Source organism: Sus scrofa, chromosome 11, assembly GCF_000003025.6.
Source record: "Sus scrofa isolate TJ Tabasco breed Duroc chromosome 11, Sscrofa11.1, whole genome shotgun sequence".
Lineage (NCBI taxonomy): Eukaryota > Metazoa > Chordata > Mammalia > Artiodactyla > Suidae > Sus > Sus scrofa.
Genome location: NC_010453.5, coordinates 24,810,835 through 24,827,671, shown reverse-complemented (window position 1 = coordinate 24,827,671; position 16,837 = coordinate 24,810,835). Strand labels below are relative to the sequence as shown.

At 39.2% G+C, this 16,837-nt stretch overlaps 1 protein-coding gene across 1 annotated transcript in view; it reads left to right on the top strand.

The window, feature by feature from the left end:
- DGKH (diacylglycerol kinase eta) overlaps positions 1 to 16,837 on the top strand; it is a 198,533-nt gene that overhangs the window by 143,257 nt on the left and 38,439 nt on the right. The window contains 5 exon segments of the mRNA XM_021065624.1: positions 822 to 944; positions 5,212 to 5,337; positions 9,560 to 9,677; positions 11,213 to 11,323; positions 11,463 to 11,559. Coding sequence (XP_020921283.1) covers positions 822 to 944; positions 5,212 to 5,337; positions 9,560 to 9,677; positions 11,213 to 11,323; positions 11,463 to 11,559 — 575 coding nt within the window.

The window sequence follows — 16,837 nt, the reverse complement described above, 5'->3', positions numbered from 1 at the left end:
ATGTTTATAGAAAAAAAAAAGCTCAGATACATGACCTTGGAAACATGCAAATAAAATCGAAAATTACTTTTAAATATTTCTAAAATTTAAAAAAATTTTTTCATTGGAATCTGTTAAATTCTTAAAGAAAATCAAACTTAACAAACCACTTTGAAAAGGTTTTCTTAACATTCATGTCCTGTGTATGTTGCTTCTTTCAGAGTTTACAAAAGTTTCACCTTTATTGTGATTGTGTTCATATAGTGTGTCTACTTCTCTTAGAATTGTAGCAGTAGTAATTTGATTTTAATAGTCAGAAACCCTTTATGTATTGTCTCTTATAATTGGATTTGTAGTTCATTCTCTACAAGTCTCTAAAATTTCATTCTCTAAAATTCTCCTATTTTTATCTTCCGATAAAAATATAACTTTGAGGAGTTTCCATTGTGGCTCAGCAGTAACAAACCCAACTAGTATCCATGAGGATGCGAGTTTGATCCCTGACCTCACTCAGTGGCTTAAGGATCTGGCGTTGCTGTGAGCTTCGGTGTAGGTTGCAGATGTGGCTCAGATCCCCAGTTGCTGTGGCTGTGGCGTAGGCCAGGAGCTACAGCTCCAATTCGACAATTTAAACTATTTTGACAATTTAAAATACTTCTTTTTATAATCTTTAGTACTTCCAGACATCCCATGCCCCCAGGTTTTTTTGCCAGTCAGTATTTATTTGTAAAGGTGGGAATTCTTTGGGTTTATATTTCGGTTTTCCTTTTTTCAGCATATTTTAATATGTATAGATTTTATTTTCGCTTGTCCAAACATATTTCTCTTCTTACAACTTAAAGTTATGGATGACCAGACGGTTCATGCCTCTGAACCAGTTAATCAGTCATTCGATTATGACAGCACAGAAACAGATGAGTCTAAGGAAGAATCAAAAGAAGATGATGCAAAAGAGTCCGTAACTGGTAAGAAAACTGCAATGAAATTATTTGGGGATTAAATAAAATATAATTCTGCTTTTAGTTTTTGAAATAAACTATTTGTAACTGTTATTTTTAACTAAGTCCTTTCAGAAGTTAAAGCTTAGCTATTCATGAATGCTAAGGTAATAAAGGTAGCATTGCTGGAGTTCCCGTTGAGGCATAGCAGAAACGAATCTGACTAGGAACCGTGAGGTTGCGGGTTCAATCCCTGGCCTCACTCGGTGGGTTAAGGATCTGGCATTGCTGTGAGCTGTGTAGGTCACAGGTGTGGCTTGGATCTGGTGTTGCGGTGGCTCTGGCAGAGGCTGGCAGCTGTAGCTCCAATTCAACTTCTGTCTTGGGAACCTCCATGTGCCATAGATGCGGTCCTAAAAAGCAAAAAAAAAGTAACATTATTTAGACTAAAGTCAGGTACTGTCATACCCTTTTTTAAATCACATAATCCAGAGATGATCATAATAAGCTAAGGCCTTGGGCACCAAACATGGCTATTTTAATTTTCCTGAGGAAAGAGAGAAGAAACACCGAAAGTAGCAGATTTTAACTTGTTTTAGCCCTCAGATTATTTTGAGAATTATATGAAAGCTGCAGGCCCCATGTGCATAAACTTGGCATTCAAATAATTTAGCAGTCCCTTGAGTTCCACTGATCAGCCTAGATGGGTAATAATTCTTATCACTAAATTTAAGCTTTAAAATCATAAGACATCTAGTTACAACCCTATTTCTACTGGAATTCTCTTTGCCAGGAAATTAATCTGTAGTTGCTTGAAGAATATTAACTATTTCTCTACCTTTTAGGTTTTCATGGAAGATGACTTTATACTTTTAATATTGCATATTATATAAGGGGCAATTATTAATTTACTAGATTAAAACAAAGCAGAAATTAAAATGTGGATGAAGATGAAAGGGTGATATGGAAATAATTACACAGTACTAATGAAAAGTCAATACTGTTTGAAGTCATTTGTTTTTATTTTTTTTTTCTTTTTTGCTTTTACTTTCATGACATATAAACTTTGGTAGATTACTTAAATTCTCTGTGGTTTTCTCATTTGTGAAATGGGGATAATAAGGTACTTCCTTGTTGTGAAGTTTGAATAAGTTAACATGCCTAAAGTGCCTGGAATGGCCTCTGGTTCCTTGTGCCGAAAAGGAATGTTTGCATCATTGTCACTGTATTACTGCTACTGTTTCCACGGTTGTTGCCTACTAATTACACTCACCTTGAAGGAGTAGCCGTTAATTGTATTTAAAACTCTTAGAAACTTTGAAATCAGACCTCACAGACCTCATGTCTATAACCAGACCTCACAGACCTCCATATCTGGCACACAAACCAATGTGTGCATATTCTGCAGTCTTAGCCGTTCGAGACCTTATATGTACCTGTTCCATCACACAACCCGATTCCTTCGATCTTTTAGACCTTCAGGGTCCCCTTTGCAGCGTGTCATCCTGTGCGGCATATTTGATAACCCTCTTGACCTCTGGTCATGGTGCCTTCAGACCACTCAGCTGCACTGCCTCCCACTCTGGTGGTCCCGCTCGAATTGCTGGAAAGTTTTTCTTCTATTAATATTATTGAGCTTTCTATTATGCGCCTTACATTTCTACCCATAATTACAATTACCATGAAGAAAATGTGTGATAGATACTATTAACAGGAACCACTACTGGCGTTTGTGTCGTGCTTTGTGGTTAGTTTGAAAGCAGTTTTACACACATCGTTTCATGGTACTGAGGATGACTCTGCCACGTGACAGCCCTTCAAGGATGCTGGAAACAGCTTTCATGGCATCCTTTCTTCATCCCGCACCTTGTATCTTCTTTTCCAGATTCTCTCTCCTAAATTGTTTCACCCGTCTTAAACTTGATGATTTTAAACATTCTGTTTTTCTGGTTGTACCCATGTGGTCCGTATGATGCCCCATTAAAATATCATGCCTCATTTGGGGCAAAATTCTCCAGATATTTCTGTCATGTCACCCGTATACTCCTCATTCTGCTTATAATGAATGGCTCTTTTTGGAGGGCTGCTTTTTCAGCACTCATTGGTTAATGGTTTTCCAACCAGCTACCCTCCCACCTAAGACCCTCATGAATTTGACACCTCCACTGTAGTCTGCAAAGGAAACTAAAAAAATACAGAAACATGGAGTTCCCGTCGTGGCGCAGTGGTTAACGAATCCGACTAGGAACCATGAGGTTGCGGGTTCGGTCCCTGCCCTTGCTCAGTGGGTTGAGGATCCGGCGTTGCCGTGAGCTGTGGTGTAGGTTGCAGACGCGGCTCGGATCCCGTGTTGCTGTGGCTCTGGCGTAGGCCGTGGCTACAGCTCCGATTCGACCCCTAGCCTGGGAACCTCCATATGCCGCGGGAGCAGCCCAAGAAATAGCAACAACAACAACAACAACAACAAAAAGACAAAAAGACAAAAGACAAAAAAAAAAAAAAAAAAAAAACTACAGAAACAGAGATGTAGATACTGATGTTGAGTAGACATAGATTATCCAAGTCTTTAATGGTGCAGTGTTTGATCTTATGTTTTGGCTAGTAATCCAATTTAGTAGGAATCTGTATCAGTAGAAGTGTTTTTTTTTTGAAGCACGTTCATTGTATGATTGAATTTTGTAATAATTTATGTGTCTGAGATGTGCAAGATACCGTACATTAATAGGATCAATGAGATGTTATGTTTAAGAAGAACCATGAAACATTAATTTGGTTACCTGCAAAGGCACATCAGTCTCAGTCACTAGGATGCTCTCTGGTTTTTATCAGACATGAATATCAAAAGGTTGTTTTTATTAGAAATTAGCTCCAGGGCTCCCATCTGTCCAAAAAAAGAGCAGCTGTTCTGCTACTTTTCTTTAGTGCAACTGGACTGTTTTTGAACAGAAAGATGAGCGTGTGAGATTAACATAGTTAGTTTGTAATTAGTCTTAGGGAGGGTAAAGATAAGTGAGTTTTAGAGTATTTTTAAATTGAGTTTGAGGATTACTGTTTTCTTAAACACCTGCCAATTGCTCCTAAATTAAAGATACTATTTGCTCTCCATTAAATTGCCCCAGTTTAGAGAGAATTAAATCGCTTATTGTTTACTTTGAGAGTAATTCTGTTTTGGAATAATTTTTTTTTTTTTTTTTTGGTCTTTCTAGGGCTGCACCCTCAACATATGGAGGCTCCCAGGCTAGGGGCCCAGTCGGAGCTGTAGCCACTGGCCTACACCACAGCCACAGCAACTCCAGATCTGAGCCGTGTCTGCGACCTACACAGCTCACAGCAACGCCAGATCCTTAACCCACTGAGCAAGGCCAGGGATCAGACCCGCAACCTCATGGTTCCTAGTCGGATTCGTTTCTGCTGCACCACGACAGGAACTCCTGGAATAGTTTTATAAATGTAGTGATCTTTATGAAAGAATGATAGAAGTGTTTTGGACAAATCATTGTCTTAAGTAAATAATTAATTGAGAAATACGGGAAAAGTATATTGGCTTCATTTGAAAAAATTACATTTTTCCTTCCATGTATAGAAGAAAACAGTAACTCATGTTTCACTGTTAGCTCTGGGAATTATGTTAACTTTGATCATTTACCCAACATTTTTTATTGCATTAATAGTATACATTACAAATATATATGTTCCATTTGCAAAAATTGTCAGATTTCAAAATTTCCATTTTCTTTAAATATAGATTGCTCATATTACAAGTACCACTGACCTTTAATTATGGTAGTGTCTATTTTCTGTTGATCACCATCTGTTTGAAATGAGAGATCAAGACATCTGCCTGTGGGAGTTCCTGTTGTGGCTCAGCGTTAATGAATCTGACTGGCATCCATGAGGACACAGGTTCAATCCCTTCCCTTGCTCAGTGGGTTAAGGATCCAACATCACCATGAGCTGTGGTGTAGGTCATAGGCGCAGCTCGGATCTGGTGTTGGCCAACAGCTACAGCTCCGATTCTACCCCTAGCCTGGGAACCTCCACGCACCATGGGTACAGCCCTAAAAAGAAAAAAAAAAAAAAAAAAAAAAAAAGCCATCTACCTGTGGCAGATTCCTTCCATATAGTAAATTCCAAGAAAATGAAAAGAAAATGGTAAAAGAATAGGTAAACACAACATAATATTTTCAGTTCTACTAATTAAATATGTATGAAATTGTATCATGAGTATATAGGGACCATCCTAATTTTATAACCTTAGCAATACTTCTTTTTAATCTGGACTTTTTGCCAACAGTTAAAACTGCACCTCGGTCTCCAGATGGCCGGGCAAGTCGTCCCCAAACCGACTCTGGCCCTGGTCCAGCTGTGGCAGCCAGCAAAGAAAACCTCCCTGTGCTCAATACCAGAATAATCTGCCCAGGTAGTACACGTTTTGAAGCATGGTGTCTATTTACGTGTGTCTGCGAACGTGTATACGTACTCATTTTCATGAACTGTAGAAATGTGTTCTTAAAGATAAATGTTCCTTTAAGAGAATGTTCTTGGTACTCTTATCCGTCAGAGTCCAGATCCTTAGACTTTGATGTGTATAAGAATTGCCTAGAGAGTATTAAAACACATGTTCCTGGACCCTGCCCTGAGAAATTTTGATCAAGTAGTTCTCGAGTGGAGCCCAGGAGTCTGCATTTAAGTGCTCAAGGTAAACTTGATCTTATATTTTATTATATGATAGTGTCTCCGCAGCCTTCCTCCCAGTTTTAAGCCACAGTCTCTGTAGTTATTTTTAGACTCATAATGTTGCTTCATTGTGGAGCCTCTGAGGCATCTATCCCAGCCCTGATAAGAGCTTGGGATTAGGACAGTGTTAGTGGAAACCAAAAGACTTGTGTGGAAGGGGAGGAACGTAAATATAGATGTCTCAGAGGACTCCCTAAGTGCCACTTTCTGACTTAGTGAAAACGTTCCAGATTCATTCCAGAGTAGATGAGAACCTAAATTACACCCTGAAAATCAGTTTTGTCTGCAAATTATTTTTTAAAGTGAATCACAATTCAGTAATCATAGCTGGAGACTTTTATCCCACCTTCACAATGGATAGAACAACTAGACAGAGATGAGCAAGGATATAGAAGACTTACAAACACATAAAACAAGTATACCTAACATGTCTACCAAACACTCCCCCTAACAGTAGCAGGATACACATTCTTCCTAAGTGCACGTGGAACATTGTCTAGGATTGACTGTATCTTAGGCCATAAAATAGTTGTCAGTAGAATAGTCTTTTCCGTCGGTGGTGATGGGACAGCTAGACATTCCTGTGCAAAAAAATACGATGGACCTCTACCTCACACCATATATAAAATGACTCATTATGGATAAAAGTTTTAAAGGTAAGAGCTAAAAATATAAAACTATAAAAAGGCAACATAGATCTAAAGGTTCATAACCTTGGATGAGGCAGTGGTTACCTAGACATGACTCCAAAAGCACAAATGAAAGGAAAAAAGATAAATTAGATTTCATAAAAATTAAAGGTTTTTGTGATGCAAAGGGCCCTGTCAGGAAAGTGAGATGGCAGTGCCCAGAAGGGGAGAAAAGAGTTACAAGTAATATATATGATAAGGGACTAGTATCCAGGGTATATAAATAGATCTTAAAATTCAATAATAAAAAGATGAATATCCTAATTTAAAAAGAGGCAAAAGAACTGAGTAGAAGTTTTTCCAAAAAGATATAAAAATGGCATAAGCTCGTGAAAAGATGATCACCATCGCTACTCATCAAGAAAATGCAAATCAAAACCATAATAAGATACTACTTTACCCTATCGGGATGGCTATCAAAAAAGACAGCTAGGAGTTCCCATTGTAGCTCAGCAGGTTAAGGACCTGACCTTGTCTTTGTGAAGATGTAGGTTCAATCCCTGGCCTCACTCAATGGTAAGGATCTGGTGTTGCCATGGCTGTGGCATAGGCTGCAGTTGCAGCCCTATTTTGACCCCTGGCCCAGAAACTTCCACATGCTGCAGATGCAACTGTAAAAAAGAAAAAAAAAAAAAGGACAGACAGATAAAAACAAATATTGGCAAGGACGTGGAGAAATTGAACTTTCATACACTACTAGTTAGAATGTGAAGTGGTGCAGCCATTTTGAAAAAGTTTGGCAACTCCCCAAAGGCTTAAATACAGAGTTAACGTATAACCCAGAAATTCCACTACCACATGTATAGCCATGAGAACTGAAAATATATGTCTGCACAAAAACTAGTACATGCTTGTTTATAGCAACATTGTTTATAGTAGCCAAAAGTGGAAACAATCCAAATATTCATCAAGTGGTGAATTGAGAAACAAAATATGATATATATCCATACAATGGAGTATTACTCAGCCATGAAAAGGGATGGATCATTGAAAACATGATGCCGAGCAAAAGAAGCTAAATACAAAATGGCACATCTATGATTCCATTTACATGAACTATCCAGAATAGTCAAATCCATAAAGAACAGAAATAGTTTAGTGGTTTCTAGGATCTGGGAGCAGGGGAAATGAGGAGAATTGGAAAATGACTGATAATGGGTAGGGGTTGTCTTTGGGGATAATAAAATGTCCTCACTTAGATAGTAGTGTTCATTGCACAACTTTGTATATATACTACAACAATGGAATTATATAGGTTTTTTTTATTGTAAACAACACACTGAACATTTTCTTTTCTTAATAGTTCATCTGAGAATTCTCTGAAGGGAGAAGTCTATACTTGTTGTGACACTTCCATGACAAGCCCCTTGAGATGAGCCTAAGACTTTTAAAGAGCATGCTAAACCAATCTCGAGGGAAGTGTGATGGGGTCTTAGAGAGCCCTTACTTTCCAAAAGCCACCTCACCTTCGGCTTTTCAGGGATTTTTTTTTTACAAGCTCAGTCTGACCCTTTATGAAATTGAGTTTATTTTTGCAAGAGGTGAGTGGATTTAAAGTCTGATCTCATGAGCTTTATCTAGGTTCTAATATTTATGTGATTCTAGGTCTTATTTCTATAATCCGATCCAAAGTAAAAATAGATGAACCAAAAAGAAAAAAAATAACAAATAAATAAATAAATAAAGAGCATGCTACAAACACAAGAAATAGCTTCCAATCTGTTTCTAGACTAATAGGATCTGAAAATTATCAGGTCTTTAGTTGCCATGAACAAAGGTGTGCCATTTGGGAATAAAATTTTTCGTCTTTTTTTAAAATAAATTTATAGTTGACTTAGAAAGTTGTTAGTTTCAGGTATATGACAAAGTGAATCAGGTATACATATGAATTATATACTTTAAAAGGGTGAATTTTATGGTATATAAATTATATCAATGAAAATATTAAAAATAAATGAAATATTTAATTTAATATTTTAATACAATAATATTTATAATAACATATTAAAATAAATTACTCAATCCAGAACATGTTTGGTTCTGGAAAGGCTTCCATGTGTACAGAAGACCCGTCTTCCAACTTGGAATCCTGGGAGGAACCTTTCTGGGCTAAAACTGTAAACATGGCTAATTTTAAAACATTTTAGAACAGAGTATACTTTGCTGTGGGGCAGCTGGAATTTGACCCTTCATCTCTTCCAACTGTTCTTGTCTCTCCCCAGAATGGCTGTTTTGTTCATTTCTGTATGTATTAGACTTAAAGGAAACTGGCTTAACAAAGTATAAGCAGCATGTTACACTTTGCATGTTCAAAACTCTGAAATTAAACAGCAGAATAAAAATCATCTTGATTATTTGGTAATCAGCTAAACTTTGTAGCTAAAAGAATAAAAGTCTTCCAAAAGGAACACACTGTTGAGGGAAGGAACGTTTGCTCAAGAAAGGCCTTTTTTCCTAATTTCCTCGTGTTTCTCAATTTCATGACATTTTCGCTTTCACTCGTCTTTCCTTTCTGTTTTGTTCCCTTGGGTCCCTACTTCTTTATCTTCTTTCCAGATTTTAGTGCTCCCAGCCTTACTATTCAGTTGGGTAAATTCACTAGCTTTGAGTACTGTAATTAGTTATTGGAGAACTAACTGCTTGTTGAAATAACTTTGACGTTTTGCATATTTAGAGGTAAGATAAATGCTTCATTTTTTTATATTCAATACTCTGTTGTTCTAAGACTCATAAATAGCCATGTTTATTATTTTACTACTTATTCTTGAAATCAACACTGAATTTTCACCTTAGTATGTCAACATTTTTACTTGAGTATTATAATCTGTGCTCTGAGAGTATGGAAGTGATAAACTCCGTGTCATTCTGGCTAATTCAGCCTTTACTATAAATTCCTTACGGACCTACGACCTTGTTTGCTCACTTGTTGAAGTTACAGAATCATTGATGGTAAATGAGAAACTCACAGAGTGACTCCTGTTTGTGGACTTTTCATTGTGGTCCTCGGCTTCTTTTTTATGACAACGTAGAGCTCCCAAGGAGCATCAGACACCTTGTATTTACCGTCATAGTTCTTAGTTTTCATTCAAGAGAACAGACACGAAACCATGCTTTGGGGTCAGATGTTTGAGATTAGATCTGAAAACAATGGACTGGCTCTTTCTGTTTTTCTCCTAACATATAATCCTCTTTTTTTTTTTTTTTTTTTCTGCCCAGGTTTAAGAGCAGGACTAGCTGCCTCCATTGCTGGGAGTTCTATTATCAACAAAATGTTACTAGCAAATATCGATCCTTTTGGTGCAACGCCATTTATTGACCCAGATCCAGATTCCGTGTAAGAAAATGCTCTTGTAAATATTTTCTGGGGGCTTTTCTTGTTTCTGTTTTCTATGAACGGTGACATTGTAAATGCATTCCATTGAGCACAGTTCCACGTACAAAAAGGAGAGTCAGAAAATTTCAAAAGTTGATCAGGACGCGTTCTTTGACCCGTTTGAAATACGTTGGTTTTCATCATTTGTTCCTATGGTAGGTTTCCTGCCAGCCTGTGGTCTCAGATAACAGCCCTGGGGTGAAGGGAGTCCCAGCTCTATCCTCTTTTCCCTGGAATATTTTATTCATTCGGTGCCTGCATTCGCATATTTTTGCTACCCCTGCCTCCTCATTTTTTCCTTCCATCTTGCCAATTCTGTCATCAAGTTCCACATTCAGCTTCTAGGTTTAATTAGTTCAGAAAGCTTCTGACCCACATTGATCCCTTCCCTTCTTAAAACTCCTTAACACAATTTGGCATTTCAACATGGACTTCCTTTTTCTCCCATATTTAAATTTGTCTTTGTCGTATTTCATGTCTCTAGTGACACTCTTGAAAGACGGTCCCACACTTTAAACTTTTTCGAGCTTTCCAAAGCACCTAGAAGAAAGGACTTGAACTAGTTGTTCTCTGCTCAATAAATAGGCAGTAAGTGTACAGGTGGAGGAGACTTGCACTGAAAAAAAAAAAAGAGGAGGAGTTCCCGCCCTGGCACAGTGGGTTAAGAATGCAACTGCAGGAGTTCCCATCGTGGTGCCGTGGAAACAATCCGACTAGAAATCACGAGGTTGCCGGTACAATCCCTGGCCTTGCTCAGGGGGTTAAAGATCTGGCATTGCTCAGACGCCACTCAGATCTGGCATTGCTGTGGCTCTGGCATAGACTGGCAGCTGTAGCTCTGGTTGGACTCCTAACCTGGCAACCTCCATGTGCCGTGGTTCTATCCCTGGCCTGGTGCAATGGGTTAAAGGATCTGTCGTTGCTACAGTTGTGGTGTGGGTTGCAGGTATGGCTCGGATTCAATTCCTAGCTCAGGAACTTCCCTATGCCGTGGGTTCAGCCATAAAATAAAGAAAATAAACAAACAAACAAAAAAGGGGAGTTTGGGAGCTCCCTGGTGGCCTAGCGGTTAAGGACCTGGCATTGCCACTGCTGTGGCGCAGGTTCGATCCCTGGCCCAGGAACACCCACATGCTGCCAGACAAAAAGAAAAAGAAGAGTATTGGCATCTGACTGCAAGTCCGTCCCATTTGTGTGTAGAGAGGGGCTTATGCAGGAGATAAGGAACTAAGATTTCATTGCAGTTAATGGAAAAGCATTACCATGACTCTGTCTCCACTACCCTGTCTACCCATCCCTCTATGTCACATGTACCAAAAATTACAGACACGTACTGGTGTCGTGCACAGGACATAGGAATAGGAAATGATCCTGCTAAGCTTTCCTCTCTTCTGTAAGAAATGGAAGCTTAAATGGTTTCAAGTGCTTTTTGTGTGTAAATTGTAATTGTTGTTATGACCCTGAAATTGACTGTCATGTGGTTTTTCTTATTACAGAGATGGATATTCAGAAAAATGTGTCATGAACAATTACTTTGGGATTGGTTTGGATGCCAAAATTTCTTTAGAATTTAATAATAAGAGAGAGGAGCACCCTGAAAAATGCAGGTAATTTTGGTATGGTAATAATGTTATTATACGAAGGCACTTTTACTTTAATTTCATTTAGTACCTCTTTTGCTCTCTCTGCCTTTAAAGAGTGAATACATAATAGTTCCTGAAATACTCTGCCAATCTTTATTTTCAGGAGCCGAACTAAAAACTTGATGTGGTATGGAGTCCTGGGAACCAGAGAGTTATTACAGAGATCATACAAGAATTTGGAACAGAGGGTTCAACTTGAGGTAAGTTCCTCTTGAAATGGGACATTTTGATTATCTTACTTACCCAAAAAAGAGATTTCTTTGTGAAGCTGATTTGGCCTCACTTTCTCTTAAATAGTGTTGAAACACTCAATGGGGAGTTCCCTTCGTAGCTGATCGGTTAATGAACCCAACTAGGATCCATGAGGATGCGGGTTCGATCCCTGACCTCGCTCAGTGGGTTAAGGATCCGGCCTTGCCGTGAGCTGTGATGTAGCTCACAGACCTGGCTCGGATCCCGCACTGCTCTGGCTGTGGTGTAGGCGGGCAGCTACAGCTCTGATTGGACCCCTAGCCTGGGAACTTCCATATGCCGCAGTGCAGCCCTAAAATAGCAAAAAAGCAAAACAAAAGCAAAAACACTCGAGGGAAAAAAAATAGAGGTGCTTATCACCTTTTACACCAAAGGAGGTATAGACACTGGATACAAGTGACACATTTAATCATCATTGTCATTAGGTCCTGAAATTTGGATGTTCTGATGTTCTGTGAAAAGGTGGGCCATGGGAATGCATATATGGGTTAGCATTTGAAACAGATTTTTCCATGTAAGTTTTCCAAATTCTGACCCAATTCTGTAAAGCCTGAAGTTTCACAAATCCCTGAAACTATCACTCATAGTAAATTGAACCTCTTAATTTAAAATTTTTTTGTTTCAATTATTTCTAACAAGAAGTTAGGGAAATGAAAAAAGATGTTTGAGCATTTCAAATTTTAAGTTTTTTGTTTTTGGGGTTTTTTTTTACTAATTTAAATAGGAAATTAAGGCCAGCAAAAGTTGGATTTCCCATCGTGGCTCAGCAAAATGAATCTGACTAGAATCCATGAGGACGCAGGTTGGATCCCTGGCCTTGCTCAGTGGGTAAGGATCCAGCGTTGCCGTGAGCTGTGGTGTAGGTCGCAGACATGGCTTGGATCCCATATTGCTGTGGCTGTGGTGTAGGCCGGTGGCTACAGCTCTGATTCAACCCCTAGCCTGGGAATCTCAGTATGCCACAGGTGTGCCTCTAAAAAGCAAAAATAAAATAAAATAAAGTAGAAATAAAAGTTAAAAAGAAGGGGACAACAAAAGCTATTTAATCTCTTCTGATTACAAGAAAAACAAGATTGGAGACACGGCCCTGAAAAGTCTACTAATTTCTTAGAATATTGTTTGCTTTTCAAATTTGGTCCAGGCTCTCTGTTTATGCTGATAGGCATGTCTTTCCTATCTTATATCTTTTTATAACCAGATTTTTTTTTTTTTTTTAGTTTTTTAGGGCCCACCCATGGCATATGGAGATTCCCAGGCTAGGGGTAAAATCAGAGTTACAGCTGTCGGCCTGCACTACAGCCACAGCAACGCAGGATCTGAGCGGCAGCTGCAACCTACACCACAGCTCACGGCAACACCGGATCCTTAACCCACTGAGCAAAGCCAGGGATCGAACCTGCAACCTCATGGTTCTGAGTCAGATATCTTCCGCTGCGCCTCAGTGGATACTTCCATAACCAGCTATTTTTCACTGAGGTATAGACTGCATACAGAAAGATGTAAAATCCTAAGTCGGCAGCTCAATGAATTAAACAGAGCTTTATTATTTTAGGTGTTATCTTAATACTGGAGTGTGGACTAGAGCGGTGCCTGGCTCATTCATTGTCAGCTCAATGTCCTAGTGAAGATAAACCTATTCTATCTCTTACTATAGAGCCCAACTACAGGATCAGCACGTTTAATTTATCACTGCTTATAAAGTTAGATGAACCCGACACGGTGTCCACGAGGATTCGGGTTCAATCCCTGACCTTGCTCCGAGCATGGAGGAGCTGGTGTTCCTGTAAGCTTTGGCAAAGGGCACAGATGCGGCTTGGATCCGTATCTGCTGTGGCTGTGGCTGTGGTGTGGATTTCAACTGCAGCTCTAAGTCGACCCCTGGCACAGCAACTCATATGCCGCAGGTGCACCTGTAAAAAAAAAAAAAAAAATTTGTGTAGACTGACATAAAAAAATGAGATTGATAAATTAACAAAATGTTTTTAGATTGTTATCAAGTAACATGTGTTTCTTCATTGCCACGTCATATGACAAAGATCTACTGGCATATATAAGAAGTCTCACACTTTGGAAATAATGATGAACATAAAAGATAATAGCAATATCTGGAACATCTGTAATCAATACAAACTCTCTGTTTCTATTGGCGATGAAGTCCAAGCATTGCTATTATGTGGTTTGTTGTCTACATTTATAACTGAGGGCAGGGCTAAATTTCGAAGGTTGCTGACCATCAGAGAGATGTTTCTACCATTCAAGTTCACAGGCCCTTGACTCTATCTATGGACTCCTGGTTTCCGAACTTCAGGTTAAGAACTCTTGACATAGACGTTTATGTTAAATGATTTAAAGGAAAATAAAATTAGTAAAATGAGATAAATGAAAGCATGTTATTATACACGTAAAGTCATGGAAAAACAATTTAGAGAATTCTTTGCCATAGTAAAAAATAAACAAACCAAACACCTGCTATTCCTGAGGACTATGGAAGGTCCATTATTTGAAATTTTATTTTCACGATGCTGGGTCACTTGACTCTTTTTTTTTTTTTTTTTTTTTTTCCCGCTCTTTAGGGCCATACTTGCGGCATATGGAAGTTCTCAGGCTAGGGGTCCAATCGGAGCTGCAGCTGCCAGCCTACACCACAGCCACAGCAAGGCCAGATCCAAGCCACGTCTGCGACCTACACCACAGCTCATGGCAACACTGGATCCTTCACCTGCTGAGTGAGGTCAGGGTTTGAACCAGCATCCTCATGGATACTCGTTGGGTTTATTAGCACTGAGCCACATTGGGAACTCCTGGATCGTTTGAGATAAAAGTGAAGGAAAGAGACTTAGCATTTGGGAAACTTTTCCCAGAAAGATCCCTTCCACCAAGTGCCAGTCGTTAGCAAATAAAAACTCTTAACTTACTGCACAGAAAACGTTTCCTTTCCCTGTTGTGTTGTATAGAAGAAAGTGAAACTGAGTTCAAGTCCCACCTGAATCTGTGCAGAACAAAGGCTTTGATCTTGAGTTCTCCTTCCGCAAAATGGATAAATTAATGCTTTTGTGCAGAATCGTAATTCATGGAGCGAATGTATAAGAAATCACCGTTTAAACCAAAAAGAGATATACGAACAGAAGTTCTCTTGTGGCACAGAGAGTTAAGGAGCCAGCGTTGTCACTGCAGCAGCTCAGGTCTATCCCTTGGGCGTGGCCATACGAAAAATAAAGAAAATAAATGCAACTGCAATTTTATAGCATTTCACAGCATTATGAACCACAAGTGGAAATGTGGGGAAACAGAGAAGATATAAAACAATGTAATACTACTAAAGTTATTTTGGAATATGAGAGAAACAGTGAGTCAAGTGACCTTAATTTATTGAATCTGGCTGCTCATATTTTCCCTATGAGACTCTGTGAAATGGATATTAAGCTCTTAACTCTGGGTATTTTGCCTAATGCAATTCAGCAAAACATATGGCACTTCTGAGAGTTTTCATCTTTTTCCATACTCTGCCTGCAAATTGTGTAGCTGTTTATAAAATGTTTGAGGACTATTCTGAGTTTTTTGTAAATATTCCTTTTTACGGAGATAGCGCTTTTTCCATTTCCTTTTAGTCATATGACTTAAAACAGCTTTTTCTAAAAGCACACAAAAATATCTGTTCGGTTTATTTGGTTCATAAAAAATTTATTATTCAAACAAATGCTTTATGTTGATTCATTCGAGAAGCACACATTGAGAGATTTCCCATCGTGGCGCAGCAGAAATGAACCCGACTAGAATCCATGAGGACTCGGGTTCGATCCCTTGCCTCTCTCAGTGGGCTAAGGATCCAGCGTTGCTGTGAGCTGTGGTGTAGGTCGCAGATGAGGCTCATATCCCATTGCTGTGGCTGTGGTGCAGACCAGCCGGCAGTTGCAGCTCCAATTCAACCCCTAGCCTGAGAACTTCCACATGCCGGAAAAAAAAAAAGAAGTATATTTTGAGCGCCAGCTGTGCCCAGATACACTGTGGCGCTCTGAGGGTGTTTTCCTGTAAAAGAAAAGAAAGGAATTGTAAACACACCTGTGGGGTGGGGGTACATCAAGTGTAATATATAATGTGTTCTTACTCCTTTAAATTGGCTGAAAAGTAGGTTCTCTATTTATTCTCAAAGTTGAAGATAATGTTGCTCGGGCCTTAAAATGCAATTGTTAAAAAATTGGAGTTCCGTCGTGGTGCAGCGGAAACGAATCCCACTAGGAACCATGAGGTTGCAGGTTTGATCCCTGGCCTTGCTCTGTGGGTTGGGGATCTGGTGTTGCCGTGAGCTGTGGTGTAGGCCCGCAGCTGCAGCTCCAATTAGACCCCTAACCTGGGAACCTCTGTATGCCACGAGTGTGGCCCTAAAAAGACCCAAAAAAATTATGTTGTGATTTTAATTTGAGAATTATTTAATGAAAACTTAACATATATTTTAAATATGACTTCTGCAACCTCTCTCTTCAAATGAAGATTAAACCTTCTATTTGTTAGGCAATTACTCATGTCATAGTTACTTTTCCAGCTATATGACGTTGTATGTTTTTTCATTTAAGTGGTAATTCGTTTTCATTTAAGTGATTAATTAGAAGGCATAGAGTGTGAAGCACTTTTTGACATACATGTGTTTTCCTTAAAAAACTCAGTTTTGGAGTTCCCTTCATGGCTCAGTGGTTAATGAACCCGACCAGGGTCCATGAGGATGTGGGTTCGATCCCTGCCCTGCTCAGTGGGTTAAGGATCAGGCGTTGCCACGAGCTGTGGTGTAGGTCGCAGACGTGGCTTCAGATCTGGCATTGCTGTGGCTCTGGCGTAGGCCAGCAGCTGCAGCTCCGATTGGACCCCTCGCCCGGGAACCTCCATATGCCACAGATGCAGCCTAAAAAGCAAAAAAAAGAAAGGAACTTTTAAGACCTGCTCTCTTAGCGACCTTCAAATATTCAATGGAATATTATTAACTGTAGTTGCCATGCTGCACTTACATTTCCATGAATTATTTATTTTATGAGTTTGTGCCTTTTGATGCCTTTCACCCATTTTACCCACCCCTCACCCCTGCCTCTGCAGCCACCAATCTGTTCTCTGTATCTATGAGCTTGGTGGTTGTTTGTTGGTTTTTAGGTTCCATATATAAATGAGATCATACTGTGTCTGTCTTTTCCTGTGTAACTTATTTCACTTAGGAAAATGCCCTCAAGCCTTCCATGTTGT